Source organism: Lygodium microphyllum, chromosome 10 (assembly GCF_053477565.2).
Source record: "Lygodium microphyllum isolate KBCC chromosome 10, Lygodium_microphyllum_v1.1.10, whole genome shotgun sequence".
Lineage (NCBI taxonomy): Eukaryota > Viridiplantae > Streptophyta > Polypodiopsida > Schizaeales > Lygodiaceae > Lygodium > Lygodium microphyllum.
The window spans coordinates 47,414,418-47,430,944 of NC_141144.1; the positions used below are offsets into that span (position 1 = coordinate 47,414,418).

A 16,527-nucleotide genomic window follows, 5' to 3' on the forward strand; every position below is an offset into this window, starting at 1 on the left:
GAGACTGCAACAGAGAGTGGATTCGCTTGTCAGAACTTCTTCACCTCATGGGGGAGGCAATTGCCTCGATGGAGGCGATGGAGGTAAGGTCAATCTATAAGGAAGGAATCGATCGTTAGATCTATGTAACTTATCGTGTATAGAAGTGCACAAAGGAGCCATCTAGGGAGGAGAGGAGGAGAAAATAGAAGATAGAAAGTATACGACGAGAAAAGACAACCAACCAAACAACACAAACTTCACAAAAATTTGAATTCAAACATGGTACAAGCTAATCATGAATAATTGCCAAAAATTGAAAACAGCCAAAAAACACTATCAATAGAGAGCAAACACTATCACCCAGCCTCCAAGAGTAAGAGTGACTGAAAATACAACAGCTGCTAATGAAAACGCAGAGTAACCAGCATTAAATGCAAGTGACCTACAGTAAATGCAACAAACAGGTAAAACGTAGAGTAATCAGCATTTAAATTCAAGTGAACTACAATAAATGCAACAGACAGGGAAAACACAAACAACCAGAGGTAAAACACAGCCTTCAAAGACTGAGAGACAAGGCGATGGCAACAAGCAATAGTCATTAGATCAGCAAGAGGTAGAAGCAGTCTTGAAATTAGCAGAGAAACACACAGCATGAGCCTAGATCCTGCAATTTGATATCATGTCAGAAGTGAATGCAGCAATGGAAGCATAAACAAGTGCTGAAATAAATTGTTGAACACAAGACAAAGGAGAAAGAAAAGAGAAAAACACTGCAAAGAAAGAGAACTCAAAGATGTGCTTGGGAAATGGAATCCATATACCAAACACAAGATAGTTGTGTACAACGAGTCACTAGCTGCATAGGCACTCGCATCAGCTCCTCTCTCCAACAAAAAGTCCACTTAAAGAATGATGATAACTGTATATGTGGAGGAGGAGGAGATGCCCAATAAATAGACCGAAAATAAGCCATAACTAGTAGCTAGTCTACCAATACTAAATGTTGACAGACTATGCCTAAAATATTCGCAAATGTGCCAAGTCCAACTGGCATGCATATACTCACACATGAGCTAACAATCCTCCTAACACTTCCATGGATGAAGCCAACGTTGGCAAATACTACGATGATTATGACTTGTGTTACTAGAAAGCACAATGTTCTAGCATTATTTAGTAATTTCAACAAGAAAGCATTCATAAAACTAGCAGAAACAAGGTTTGCTTATATATTCATATGCTTACAAATCTTTTGGATGAAAGGGTATATAATGGGTTGCATAGGATGGTTGTCAATGATGAGTATGGCTGAAAAAAGGTCTCACGTACCATGAAAGCATAAGAAGTGGCAGCCATTGTTCTGGGCTCCTCGTTTTAGCAAGATGCTAAAGATATCATGAAGACTTGTGCATCTATTTTGAAGATCCTTGGCATAGCTAATAGGGAAGAGGCCACCATGGGGCTTGTGTATGAGCTAACAAATTGAATGGTGCAAAAAAATAGAGAATATGGATGGGATTGATCCCTCAAAGCAAGCAGATGTCAAAGGCATGTGCGTAGATAAATGAAATATGATGCACTTTCCGTTATATGCAATGCATTTTGTGCTTCATTCCATTCGGAGAGAGAAACATCTAGATAGTGATAAAGAGGTGCATGATGGGTGGATGGATGTAATATGCGCTCTCTGATATATGCAACGCATTTTGTGCTTCATTCCATTCGGAGAGAGAAACATCTAGATAGTGATAAAGAGGTGCATGATGTTAGACAGATCATAGCCTGCACAGTCAGTCGGACTGTGCAGTCGGACTGCCACGTGGCAGTCCGACTGTCAGCAGCCCAGTCGGCTGCATTTAATGCAGCCGACTTATTCAGGCTGCGCCCTATTTTCTGGCGCCCCATTTCAGGCAGTTTTTCGACTATTTATAGTCGATGTTTCCAGCAGTCTGGTCACTATTCTCTGTCGCAGATTACAGACCGGTGCCGTGCAGATTTCTGTCTCTGTTCACAGATTTCTGACAGCAGACAGTGCAGACTGCAGCAGACTTCGAGGTGGACAGCAGGTCGCATCGTCGAGGTGGAGACACGCAGTCCAGCGCACTGCGCCCGTGTATATCTTTGTATTCAGCATTCTTTATACAGCAGATCTTCAGTGTACACTGTCTCTTTCTCTCCCTTCTCTCTCTGCATTCTCTCACTCTCAGTCCTACGCTTCCGCACCGCTGCACTCTGACATGGTATCAGAGCAGTGTTTGAGGGCTGACTGAGCGCAGAATCAACCTGAAGAGGAGTTTCCATCGCGACACAAATTTGCGTTTTTTGCGTTTAAGGGCAGACAGGAGGGCTGCGCCTTGGAACAAGGCTGAAACGAGTGTGGGCGCACAGGAAAGGAGTACAGGTGGTGGATTTGCTGCTGTTTACTGCTGTTTGTCGCGGAGAAAGTTTGAGTTTTCAACCTAAAAGTGCAGGTTTTGCTTTTTCATCGCCTCCGGCGGGTGAAGGAGCTTTGGGACGCTGAAGAGCCTTAGCAGGCTGAGTCTACTCAGTCAGAGGGGGCTGCTTTTGCGTTTGAGAAGGCATTGCAGGTGAAGATGTCTACAGAGATGGACTTGGAGTTCCAGGCGATTATGGACCGGAAGGTGCCTGTCCTACCGGCTCTTCCTACAGATCAGAAGCTCGACGGCGACAACTACTGCATTTGGCGCGTTATGATGTTGGCCATTCTGGAGTCCTATGATTTGGCGGAGTTGGTACAGGAAGATATTGACCGGCCCTCGGTAAGAGATGAGTCCAAACTCTCTTCCGATGCTCGTGCGGAGTTGGCCAGGGCCCAGTCTCATTGGGACAAACTGAATGCCAGGATTCGATCCTTTCTCTTTCTATCATGCACTACAGCCGTGATCGCTCACATCGAGCACTTGACGGTGGCTCGTGAGATATGGCTGGAGCTTGATCAAATGTACAATCGGATGACCCTGATGAAGAGGGTTTCTTTGGAGGTTCAGATGCGGACCTTGTCCGTCAATAAGTCTTCTTCGCTAAGGGAACACATTAACAAGCTAAGGCAGCTACAGATGCAGGTTCAGAATGCGGGGAAGCCCATCTCCTCTGAAGACATGGCGATTACACTCTTGTCCCAGTTGCCGCCACGATTCGGTACATTTTACTCTGCCCTTATTGCTTCAGGGCGAGAGTCTACTCTTCGTTGGGAGGAGTTGGTTCCTATGGTCTTGGACCAAGAGGAACAGTTAAAGGGACAGAATGCTTCCAAGACGGAGGCGTTGACAGGTCAAGCCTCTCAGAAGAAGGGGAAGGACCAAAAGAAGAAGAAGGGGGATAACAAGTCCAAGAAGGACAAGGAGAAGGACAAGGACAAAGACTGTACATGCCATATTTGTGGAAAGACTGGCCATTGGAAGAAGGATTGCCCTGACAAAGACTCGAAGGACACCAAGAAGAAGGACACCAAGGATTCTGGAGCGGTGGCTGCACCCTCATCAGCTGCATTTCTACATTTAGTTGTCATTGAGGACGCTTCACCGAATGCTTCTGATGCTGCGATGGCGGCTTCCCAATCTCGAGAGTGGATTATTGATAGTGGTGCCTCACGGCACATGACTCCTTCATCGGATGGTGTTGCCCAGCTGCGACCTTCGCGTGGGCAGGTTCTCATTGGAGACAGCTCTTCAGTTTCTATTGCAGGTCGGGGTAAGATGCAGCTTATTCCGGATGGACGAGGTGGCACCCATACCTCAGAGGTTTTGCATGTACCAGGATTGGGGTACCATCTCCTTTCAGTCCATAAGATTTGCTCCCTTGGTCTTCTGGTGGAGTTTGACAGTTCTACAGTGCGAGTCCTTGATCGTGAATCGAGGAAGGTTCTATCATCTGGATATGAGGAGAACGGCATTTACAAACTGAAGTCTTCCACTGCCCTCTCTACTCTTCTTCTTTCCTCACAGTCACAGTCTGAATTATGGCATGCTAGGTTTGGTCACCTGAACTATGACTATCTTCGGAAGGCGTCACGGGGACAGCTTGTTCGAGGGTTGCCGGATATAGTGGTGAGCCAGCAGCCATGTGTCTCCTGCATAAAGGGGAAGCAGCATAGGGATGCCATTCCCCACACCGCTTCGCGGCGGTCTACTTCACCGATGGAGTTAGTATCTACGGATCTATGTGGCCCTATGAGGAATGAGTCCCTGCGTGGGAGCTCGTACTTCATGCTGATCGTGGATGACTATAGCAGGATGACATGGGCCTACTTTTTGGCACTAAAATCAGAAGCTTTCTCGCATTTCAAGGATTGGCTTCTCTTTGAGGAGAACCGATCAGGCCGGAAGTTGAAGACCTTGCGATCCGACAAGGGAGGTGAATTTGTCTCTAATGAATTTGCTCGGTTTTGTGCAGATAGAGGAATTCACCAGGAGTTTGCCAATACGAATACTCCACAAGAAAATGGTATTCTCGAACGGAAGAACCGCAGTGTGATCGAGATGGCGCGCACCATGATGGAGCACCGACAGACCCCCCAGGTTCTGTGGGCCGAGGCTGTGGCTACTGCAGTCCACATCCTTAACCGATCTCCTACTTCGGCCGTGGAAGGGATGACTCCATTTGAGGCGTATTTTGGAACGAAGCCAGATGTTTCTTACTTTCGGGTCTTTGGGTGTGATGCCTATGTTCACATTTCCAAAGCTCACCGTGACAAATTCGAAGCGGCTTCCCGCAAACAGGTATTTGTTGGCTACAGCTCCCAGTCCCAAGGCTACCGACTCTATGATCCCGTCAAGCGGGATGTATATACTAGCCGTGATGTGCGGTTTGTGGAGGTTCCGACTTCTTCAACGGGTGAGGAGCATCCCGTTCTTGGAGATCCAGGGGAGAGTTTGGCTCCTTCTACAGTTCCACTGGAGCCTGTGCCGTTTGATTATGATTCTGTTTCTGACACAGAGTCTACTGTTCCACCGGATCCTTCTGAGGAGTTACCACTGGTGGACATTCCAGAGTCTTCTACTGATGGAGAACGACGAGGGGAGGTTCGGCCTCCTCCTCGCTGGGCCCGTGACACACTCCGTGATTCAGGGATCGAGGGGGTTCCTGAGGAGTGGGGACCGCAGGATGGTCCGCGGCGGTCACGGAGGCACCAGGCGCATTCTTCGGAGCTTGTGTGCTCCAATTATTGTTTGATGTCCCGAGTTATGCAGGATCGAGAGCCCACCTCCGTGAAGGAGGCTTTACAGTCCGCCCCATGGAAGAAAGCTATGGAAGCTGAGTTGGAGGCTATTGAGAGGAATGGCACTTGGTCACTTGTGCCACGCCCCCCGAAGAAGAAGGTGATTGGAGTCAAGTGGGTCTTTAAGACCAAATATCTCAGTGATGGTACTTTGGATAAGCACAAGGCTCGCCTTGTTGCTAAGGGTTTTGCCCAGCGCCCAGGGATTGACTGTCATGACACCTTTGCCCCTACAGCTCGTATGGCAACCATTAGAGCTGTTCTTGCTTTGGCTGGCCATAGGAGATGGTCTGTTTATCAGCTGGATGTGAAGTCGGCCTTCCTGAATGGTGATTTGAAGGAGGAGATCTACGTTGAGCAGCCTCCTGGCTTTGGTTCTTCAGATGGGAAAGTCTACAGGTTGAAGAAGGCCCTGTATGGTCTCAAGCAGGCCCCGCGAGCTTGGAACGAGAAGATTGATTCGTTCCTCCAGTCTCAGTTGGGATATCGGCGGTCCAAGGCCGATCCGCAGCTGTATGTTCACACTTCCGAGGATGGTTGTGTGCTGTTTGTATTATATGTTGATGATTTGATTGTCACAGGTGATGATGCACAGCAGGTCCAGGAGACAAAGTCAGCTTTACATCGGACGTTCGAGATGACGGATTTGGGGCTACTCCATTTCTTTTTAGGACATGAGATTTTTCAGTCTCAGAGGGGGATCTTTCTCTCCCAACAGAGATATGTTCAGGAGCTCTTGGTGTCTTTTGAGATGGAAGATTGTCGGGCCCTCTCTACTCCTATGGATCCGAACTGGAAGGCCACTTCCCACTCAGCTTCTCCTTTGGCGGATGCTCCCCGCTATCGACAGTTGATAGGGTCTTTGATTTGGCTTCTCAACACGAGGGTTGATCTATGTTTTGCTGTTGGGCTCTTGGCAGGGTTCATGAGTGAACCTAAGACGGTGCATTGGCAGGCTGCTCAGAGGATACTTCGGTATCTCAGGGGGACGTCTGATTTGGGGATTCATTACCCCGCAGGGACAGATGGGTCAGATCTTGTACTTGCAGGTTGGAGCGACTCGGATTGGGCCGGTGACGTGGACCACAGGCGGTCTACAACAGGTTACTGCTTTACTTTGGGTACAGGAGTTATTTCATGGAGTAGCAAGAAGCAGCCCACGGTAGCCCTTTCGTCTACTGAGGCGGAGTATCGGGCCGCGTCTTCCACCACATGCGAGGTTGTGTGGCTTCGGAGACTGTTGGAGGAGCTTGGGTGCCCCCAGACTCGTCCTACATTGCTGCGATGTGACAATGAGAGTTGCATTGCCTTGGCGAGGAATCCTGTTTTTCATGCCCGGACGAAGCACATTGAGATCCAGTACCACTTCATCCGAGAAAAGCTTTTGGATGAGACCATCACTGTGGAGTATTGCAAGACGGAGGATAATCTTGCGGATTTGTTTACGAAGGCGCTTCCTCAGGCTCTACTTCGGCAACATTCCAGATCCCTCAGGCTTCTGCCCTGTCCAAGCTCTGAGAGGGGGTGTTAGACAGATCATAGCCTGCACAGTCAGTCGGACTGTGCAATCGGACTGCCACGTGGCAATCCGACTGTCAGCAGCCCAGTCGGCTGCATTTAATGCAGCCGACTTATTCAGGCTGCGCCCTATTTTCTGGCGCCCCATTTCAGGCAGTTTTTCGACTATTTATAGTCGATGTTTCCAGCAGTCTGGTCACTATTCTCTGTCGCAGATTACAGACCGGTGCCGTGCAGATTTCTGTCTCTGTTCGCAGATTTCTGACAGCAGACAGTGCAGACTGCAGCAGACTTCGAGGTGGACAGCAGGTCGCATCGTCGAGGTGGAGACACGCAGTCCAGCGCACTGCGCCCGTGTATATCTTTGTATTCAGCATTTTTTATACAGCAGATCTTCAGTGTACACTGTCTCTTTCTCTCCCTTCTCTCTCTGCGTTCTCTCACTCTCAGTCCTACGCTTCCGCACCGCTGCACTCTGACACATGATGGGTGGATAGATGTAATAAGGTGTGCCACTAAGTATGATGTTGAAAAGCAAGGACTTTTATGTGATGAGTTGGATGTATACAAGTCAACGCTAGATAGATTTTCTCATCCTCTTGCAAATGATGGGAAGAGAAAGTATCAAGGAGTGAAACGCTCACACACTAAATTTGCAACAATTGGCTATTCAAGTGCTTTCACAAGGCACATGTGCTTCTCCCCATGAGAGGAATTGGAACACATTTTCTCTCATCCACACAAAAAGAAGGAACAAGTTGTTGCCTAAGAATATTGAGAAATTAGTATACATTCGAACTAATTTACGACTCGTCTCCAAGATCAAGGAAAGAGGATTTGAAGAGATGGAAGTAACTTTGGAGATGATCAACAAGGAGAAAGATGATGAGAGACTCCTTGCTTTACAAAAGATTACAAAGGAGAAGAGGACATTTTAGCAACTCTAGTTTGAGAAAGAGTGAGTGGTGTCAACTTCGAGTAGCTCTAATGTTTTGCAATCACATAGAGAGGCAAATGAGGATGACAAAGATGAGAATGATGAGGAGGATATTGGTACAAATGATGAGTATGATGAGGATGAGGATGAGGATATAGATTGAGCCTTGAGGCTTGTTAGTGGTCACTAACACTTTTGATTGATGTTATGACTCATATTACATAGAGGCTTGTCTCTCAGCATTTGGGCTTTAGTCTTTTCTTGGACCTTTTGATGTAGTACTTCCTATAGTCTATCTACTTTTGCCTTAACTCTTGAGGCTTGTTATTGGCAGTTACCGAGTCTTGACTCATGAGTCACTGTTACTTTTTGAATGTTGAGACTATGAATTTTCATGAGACATGTGAAGTTTGAAGTTTGAATAATGAATAATGTGTATAATCTCTTATTTTTTATGTTTTTAAATATAAAATTAGGGCCATGTATGGTCCAACGCCTGGGGCTGAACCGTACTCCAATCATACTTTCATACCCGTATGAGTATGTCATATGGACTATGGCATCGACTTCTATATACAAGCGAATATAATGGGGCCTTTGTAATCTAACCACGATCAAAGACTATTTCAGAAATTCACGACTACTCTTCAAATGATAAGAGTAACACCCTTTTCAGAGCCTCCTCCAATTGGAGAAGACCTAGGTGATTGTGCATGTCATGATTATGCAACCTACTAGTGTGGGTGGGTTGATGTGAGCATTCTATTGTAGCATAGATCTGGGTTATCTAAATGCATCAACACAACATGTGGAGATACATGCACTTCTATAGCATTGTTTATTAAAAACTCTTCAAACGTGAAGAATGGCAGCTTACCCTGCAGCCATGCTGCCGGATTCAAACCCCCAAAACTCAGCCTTGAGACAAGCAAAGCTTCTGACCTCGCAGCATGCAATGGGTGCAATGATTCGATTGCCCCCACAGCTCCACGCAACCTGCACCGGTCCCAATATGTGTCAAAATATGGCACACCAAGACTTCCCACATCCATGCACAACACTATGCGCGCTCTGTCATGCCTGCATTTTTCTAATTTCATGTACCATGCCATAAGCTGCATTGTGCTATCTTATCAAAATCCTGTGATGCAAAACTCAGTCAACATATATCTATATGACCTTGGAAGTCATATGTATTGCTACCTCCTGCAGGTTTCTCGTTCGCTTCGTCTCGCGTGTATGAGATGCTTACAAATGAAGTTCAATGCCCGCACGCTTAAGGAATAGCTTACCGGGATAAGCAAGCAGGGGGCGAGCGTATGGTTGAAGAAGCCTCGAACAGGGAAACGCTCTTCTTGCCAGGAAGAACGGAGGCCCGGCGAGACACAGATGCCACGGACCTGCTCAGAAATGACGCGGAGGCCCTCGCCATCGCCATGATTTTGCTGCTATTTCGCTGCCCTTGTTAGGCCATAGGGTAAAGAGGCCAACTATGGGGCCAACTATAAAACACTCAAGGAAAAATATGTAATGTTGGGATTTTTTTGAAAGAGTTGAATATATGAACATGTGGGAGATGTCGAGAAGAATTACTTTTTTTTTTTTAAGACTATTTTATGTATTTCTAACAATACAATTTTGAGAGGTAATGCTACACATGAGAACCAATAATGTAACACTTTTTAATGAATCAATGAGTAACACCTAAGCAAGATTCTCAACATATTTTCTTCTTCTTTTTTTATCGTATTACTAGGCCCAAGGTGTTTGCTTTTTGACACCTGTTGCAATTTGGCCCCATGCAACATCACCTTGTCAATCTTATGAAGCAAGTCGTAGTTAAAGCGAGGACATCAAAAGTGCAAATTTTAATGAGACTATCCCTTTCACATGGTGAGTTTTAGAATGAATCTTGAGATAATAATGAACTTTTTTTAAATAAAAATTTTCCTAAACCCCAAAATTCAAGGGTATCTTCTCATAGAGCATTTTAAAACATCACCTAGAACAAATAGAATTGTACAAGAAGAAACACGGATTGTATTGCTTCTTTTAGGAAAAAACATGGATCTAGAGCTAGAGCATGGCTATGGTGTATAGAAAGGAAGTACACAAAAATGGCAACTAACGATGAAGCCCTTTAGATCAAAATAATTAGCTCTACAACTTGAAGAGTTAAGACATAAAGAAGCTTGACAACATTGCTCCATTGCATTGAACAAAGAGCTAAGTACATCTTTTTATAACTTTCTTGAGCAGCTCTCTCTCTCTCTCTCTCTCTCTCTCTCTCTCTCTCTCTCTCTCTCTCTCTCTCTCTCTCTCTCTCTCTCTCTCGTTTTACTTATGGGACAACACATGTGTCTTTAGCACCAATATTCTAACACCCCCCGCCCCCTTAGTGCTAACTTGCTCTTTAAACAAACATCACCTAAGGATGTAGGTTTCACTTTTTCAATGGTCCCCCCTTGATACTAACTAGGCCTCTAGCTCATAGTTATGTCAAAAAGAATGTGAGCTCCCCTCTTAATGCTTGCAAGGCTTCTAGCTCAAGCAATGTCATTGGGATGCAAACACATACAATTTAGAAAAGATGTTCAAGACCTTCTAATTCTTCAAAATTTGGTCTAAATTTGTATGATTTACAAAGTTAGCCTTTTGGATCTAACATTCTTTTTCAAATAGGGCAAACTTCTTACAATTCTTACATCTTAACTTCCTTTTGTTTTAAAAAGATTAGTCTTCATCCCCAATTCTTTCACAATTTTCGCAAGTAGTATTTGTTGGTACTATGCTATAGAATGTAGCTGGTCTTGAGCTCAATGATACATCGTATCACTTTGTCTTGATTTTTTCTTCTTACTCATACAAAGCTACTTCAAATATGCTTAGTTGTGTTTCCAATATATTCCTTAATATAGCCATGATTTTCTCATAGTCTTTGTTTCCTTTATTAACACTATTTAGAAGTATACCTATTGCTTCATCCTCTTCAATGTCTTTTTCAATGGAAGCAAGTTGAACTTTATAGACTTTTGAGCCTACTAACTAATTAATGAAGTCAAATAATCAAAATTATCTATGTTCAACTTTAAAAGTCGATTAAGATGTTGATTTTTAGTTTTTGGCTTGTGACCAAAAGATTTTATTTCGCTCACCCCAAGCCTCCTTAGCACTTTTTATGCCAGATATATATTTAAATATATCATTTGATATATGTAATAATTTTAATGCTTTGTGATTTTTCTTTTTCCATTGTGCATCATTTGGTGCATCTTTCTCCTCAAAGAGTTTCCAAATGTCCTTACACATGAGATGATACATGGTCTTTGTGTTGTTAGGGGTAAAGGTGCCTCCACCTAGCCACCCGTGTATTATTACACTGACAGCACCCACACCTGCAAATTGTAGGCGACAAGCACCCATCACTGTCACTTTATTCTTTATTCTTTTAGTGACAGATGAATAAAGGGAAGGTTGGTCACACATCATGACTATTAGAGTTCCCACATTATGAGTCTCTCACTCTCTCTCTCTTGCTCTTACTCTCCCGTTATAGCTCTCCTGAGCAAGCTTCGATCCTTCTCACCTTCAATTGGTATCAAAGCCTAGTTGCTTGAGCATTCAAGCTTGGTCCATGACTCCTTCAGCATTCATTTGAATCCCTACACCACTGGTTCTCACTCTTGGCAGCCATATCCAACTCCTTCGAGTTCACTCCCTAACTTCCTGACCGGCCCATTTGGGCACCCTCAGGGCATTCCTTCAAAGGTATTGCACTCTCTTTTATTATTTCACTTCAGTCCACAAGTTTTGTGAAGGAGGGCTACCATGTCCTCTTGCTTCTTGTGCTGCCTACACTCTACTGATGACTTTGCCCTTCAAGAGGGAGCTCCTGGGGGACCTTGACTACCCCCCCAACCTTGCCTTGGCCTTGCCCAGCCCTTCCTACTCCAGCAATTGGGCACTTGGATAGGTTTCATTTGATGCTTAGAAAGCATGCTTGAAGCCTAACATTGAAGCATTGAGCTTTGGTGTTGATTTGGGTCTGATTCAGCACTATTTTGGGACTGTCATAGCAGTCCACAGATTGTTATAAACAGTGTTACACTGACATTTGATGCTACAGCTTGGTTGGTATTGACATTTGATGCTCGATTGGTCCCCGAATGTTAGGGGAATGTATGCCTATTGATTGGCCATCATTTGGAGCTGATTTACTGACCTAAAATACTCAGTTTTACACTGTAAATCACTGTTGTACACTTTTAGGGTTGAAGCTTATTTAGTCACTTTATGCTTTGCCTATTGGTCACGGGTGCTTCCCGAGTGTTTCATATGACTATTGAGATGCAAATGAAGGTTGGTAAATTCTTTGGATGGTTTCGGAATGTATTTTGAGCCTTGTTTGACCTTCGTATTGGTTGGCATTTACTTGACATTAGTCTACATTGGCATCCTTTGTGACAAAGGTTATACATATGGTCTATGTATGACCCGTTGGTACATGCTTGATGCTTATGTTACCTGCACATGCTAGTTACATTGTTTGGACTTTAATGCTACTGGAGCTTCATTTGGGCTTGACTTTGGATACTTTGAAGCTTATTTTGGTCTTGCTTTGGCTCATTAGAGATTGATTGGGATTGTCTTCATGACATTGGATGCTATCATTGGATACTTGATCGCTCATATGCTTTGGATGTCTTATTGATGTATGATCTTGGATACTCCGTCACTGGTGCTCTTACATGCTTTGTTTGAGCTTATTTGCTTGACAGTTACAACTTTTATGCCAGTGGGAACGTCTTGTACACTTATCAGACATTGAGCAGTGTGGGTTATGCATATTGAGCTTTTGGATCTTTGAGACTAGGATCTCCTCGTGGATGATGTATGGTTGATATACCTTGGTCCATGTAGATGTACTTGGGTTGATTCGGCTTTGTATTCACTGAGCAAACACCGACTTGTGTCAGGTCTTGGTAGTGGTATGTACATTTTGCCCTGTTAATTGGGGAGGTGTACCGACTTTACTGATGGACTTTGTCTGACATGCTTGGGTGTTGGCTCATGTCAATTTGATTGTTACATGCTTGTTTATGCCCACTTGATGCTGGTTTTGCATTGACAATTAGTGATTGACTTCGAATATTAGGTTTTGCCTACTGTCATCTCTCATTATACATTACTATCATAAATTACGGCAAGCATATATCTCCAGATTGTCATGTATTTTTCATGCTAAATCATCGTGATTTGATATACTTTTGATGGCACTTGGTGGGAAACATCATTAAATACTCATTTCTCACCATTTTGCATTGGTTTTGGTGGTTTTTTGGTCATTTTCTACAATTTACAACAAGTAGTTTTGAACTGTCTGCACTATTTCAACTTGTAGTATGGCATCTTCTTCCACTGACAGTGCTATCTTCAACATCACTAAGCTTGATGGTATGAATTATGTCTATTGGAAGAGCCAAATTTGGCAAGAATTGGTGCAAAAATCGCAAATAAAGCCACTAAGGTTGAGTGGGCATTAGCTTGAAACTATGACTAATGACATATGGACGGAGCTTGATGAGTTATGCAAGTCCCACCCTCATCTTGTCTCTCACCGAACAGGTGCATTACAATGTGGTTGAGGAAGCATAGAGTGCTTGGCAGCTTTGGGATAAGATCAAGAACCTCTATGACAAGCAAAGTCATGCAAGTCAAATGTATTGGCTGAAACAGCTTATGGATCTCCACATGAAAGAGAATGTGACCATGTCAGCTCATCTGGGTCAGTTTCATGCTATTCTTAAGAACTTAGTTTCGCAGGGCATTGATTTCAAAGAGGATTCACTCTGTTTTTCTTGCTTGAAACTCTTAACGAGTCTTGGAGGTGCTGTCTCCTGGATGTCCAAGGTGCAAAAGTGTACGGCTCTTTCCACCAGTGAGGCCGAGTGCAAGAAGGCCATATGGTTAGGCCGTTTGGTTCATGACCTTGGTATTGATGCTATCCCTACACTTCATTCGAATTCTATGAGTGCTATTTAGTTAGCCAAGAATCTGGTCTTCCATGCGAAGATGAAACACATTGAAGCGAGGTATCACTTCATACGTGGGGTCATCGAGGACAAGTTTATTGACCTTGTCAAGATCTTGACTGACAAGAAACCTATAGATCTGCTCACCAAAAGCCTCTCTACAGAGCGCTTTGTCTTCCTCAAGAGATTGATAGGTGTAGAATGAGATGACATCTTTCCTCATCCTGTTGTATATGTGTACATGTTGTATTGTCTTTTCTTTTTCTTTTTCACTCCTCACTAGGGCAAATTTGCCTTTAAGTGGGAGATTGTTGGGGATAAAGGTGTCTTTTCCTAGCCACCCATGTATTACTACACTGGCAGTACCCGTGCTTGCAAACTGCAGGCGGCAGGCGCTCGTCACACCATCACTTTATTCTTTAATCTTTTAGTGAGACAGATGAATAAAGGGAAGACTGGTCACACGTTGTGATTGTTGGAGTTCCCACATTGTGACTCTCTCTCTCTCTCTCTCTCTCTCTCTCTCTCTCTCTCTCTCTCTCTCTCTCTCTCTCTCTCTCTCTCTCTCTCTCTCTCTCTCTCTCTCTCTCTCTCTCTCTCTCTCTCTCTCTCTCTCTCTCTCTCTCGCCATAGCTCTCCCGTGCAAGCTTCGATCCTTCTCACCTTTCACATCTTCCAAGTATGAAAACAACCCCTATTAAATTTTGCAACCTTTTTAACTCCTGTCATTTTTGTAGGATGGAGAGGTGTTGAGTTACTTTTCTTAACTGAGAAACTGCAAGTAGAGGGAGACTAGAATGGAGAAGTAGAGGTCTAGAGCTACATGCTCACCTCATATTCATTCACTTATCTTCTCAGAGTCAACTACAAGTGTTATTCTCCAGTGATAGATAGCCTCAACTTAGGGACACTTTACATCTGCTTCTAGTTAGATACATACAACCATATGATAAGGCTTAGACTATGCCTTAGACTGTGCCTTATTTCTCTAAAACTCCCCCTCAAGCTCAGAATGAGCTTGCAAAGGTAATACTCCAAGTGCACTCCTAAAGTATTCAAACTTATCTTTACCTAATGCTTTGGTAAAGATATCAGCAACTTGGTCATTGGTTTTCACATGGACCAAGTCAGTTTCTCCATCAATGACTTTTTCTCTAATGAAATGATAGTGCACTTCTATGTGTTTTGTTCTTGCATGGTAGACTGGGTTCTTTGCCAACATAATGCTGCTAACATTGTCACAATACATAATGACTCCACCATCAATCTCTATCCCCATCTCATATAGGATCAATCTCAGCCATGTCTGCTCACATGCTGCCAATGCAATGCCTCTATACTCTGCTTCAGTGCTTGATAAAGCAACTGTAGGTTGCTTCTTACTGCTCCAACTTACCATGGCTGATCCAAAGAGAATGCATAGCCACTAGTAGATCTTCTATCCATAGAGCTACCTGCCCAGTCTGCATCTGAGTATCCAAATAATGTAGCCTTGATTCCTTTTTCATAAAACAACCCAAATCCAGATGTCTTCTTCACATATCTAAGAACTCTTCTCACTACATCCAAATGTGATTTGCATGGTTTCTGCATAAACTGACTTATCAATCCAACAGCGTAACTCAAGTCTGGTCTTGTAATAGTCAAGTAGATAAGACTACCAACCATCTTTCTGAACATAGTAACATCCTCAACATAAGATCCATCATCCATCAACTTAGCATTTTGATCCAATGGTGTATCAACCGGTTTGCATCCTGTCATGCCATATTTTTCCAACATCTCCAATGCATATTGCCTTTGTATCAGCCATATACCATGAGGTGTCAATAACCTCAATACCCAAGAAGTATCTCAACAAACCAAGGTCCTTTATATCAAACTCTTTATGTAACCCATGCTTGACTCTAGTAATCTCCTTCTCAAGTGTACCTGTAATAATAAGATCATCAACATAGATGACTACAACAACCATACCATCTTTTGTATGCCTCACATAAAGTGAATAATCAGCTTTGCTCTGCTAAAATCCCATACTGCATAAGAATTTGCTGATTCTATCACACCATGCTCTTGGAGCTTGCTTCAGTCCATATAAAGCCTTCTTCAACTTGCATACATAATGTGGGTATTTTGAATCCACATAGCCCTCTGGTTTATCCATGTACACTTCCTCTTCTAAGTTGCCATTCAAAAATGCATTTTTCACATCCATTTTGATAAAGCCTCCAACAGTAGATAGAAGCCAAAGCAATTATCGATCTCACTATCGTCATTTTAGCTATTGGACTGAATATTTCTTCATAGTCCAAACCATAAGTTTGTGCATATCCTTTTGCAACTAGCCTTGCTTTATACCTTTCAAGAGAACCATCCGACTTACATTTGACCTTATAAACCCATTTACATCCAATGGACTTCTTGCCATAAGGTAGTTTCACCAAATCCCAAGTCTTGTTTTTCCTTAGTGCATTCATCTCTTCATCCATTGCTTGTCTCCACTCTTTGCTCTCTACTGCTTCTTCAAAGCAAGTAGGCTCCAGATGTTGTACATAAGAAACCATGTATGCATAATGCATCTTTATGAACCCATTATAAGTCAATCTATCAACTGGATACCTTACCCTTTCTGACCTTCTCAATTGAGGTGCACTATCGTGTGTCTCATCTGATCTAGCATGTGGTGGCACATACTTTCCTGCACTTCTAGTGCCAGGTGTTTTAACATGCGGAATTTCATACTCATCATCTATAGATTCATCTTCTATACTTTCAGTCATTGGTCTCTTACCTTTTGCAACTTCTGCACTCCTTTG

General features: G+C 43.6%; 1 protein-coding gene and 1 pseudogene across 2 annotated transcripts in view; one reads left to right on the top strand and one right to left on the bottom strand.

Annotated features, from left to right (window-relative positions):
• Nucleotides 1–9,198, bottom strand: part of NFD6 (nuclear fusion defective 6) — a 39,379-nt gene extending 30,181 nt beyond the window's left edge. For both annotated transcript variants that reach the window (XM_087686250.1, XM_087686251.1), the window contains exons 1-2: nt 8,972–9,198; nt 8,557–8,675 (exon numbers count right to left, since the gene is read on the bottom strand). In XM_087686250.1, the coding sequence (XP_087542376.1) occupies nt 8,557–8,675; nt 8,972–9,117 (265 nt within the window). In that variant the 5' untranslated portion in view covers nt 9,118–9,198. The remainder of the gene's footprint in view (nt 1–8,556; nt 8,676–8,971) is intronic.
• On the top strand, nt 1,217–7,842 carry LOC148029967 (uncharacterized; annotated as a pseudogene).
• Nucleotides 9,199–16,527: the final 7,329 nt, after the last annotated feature.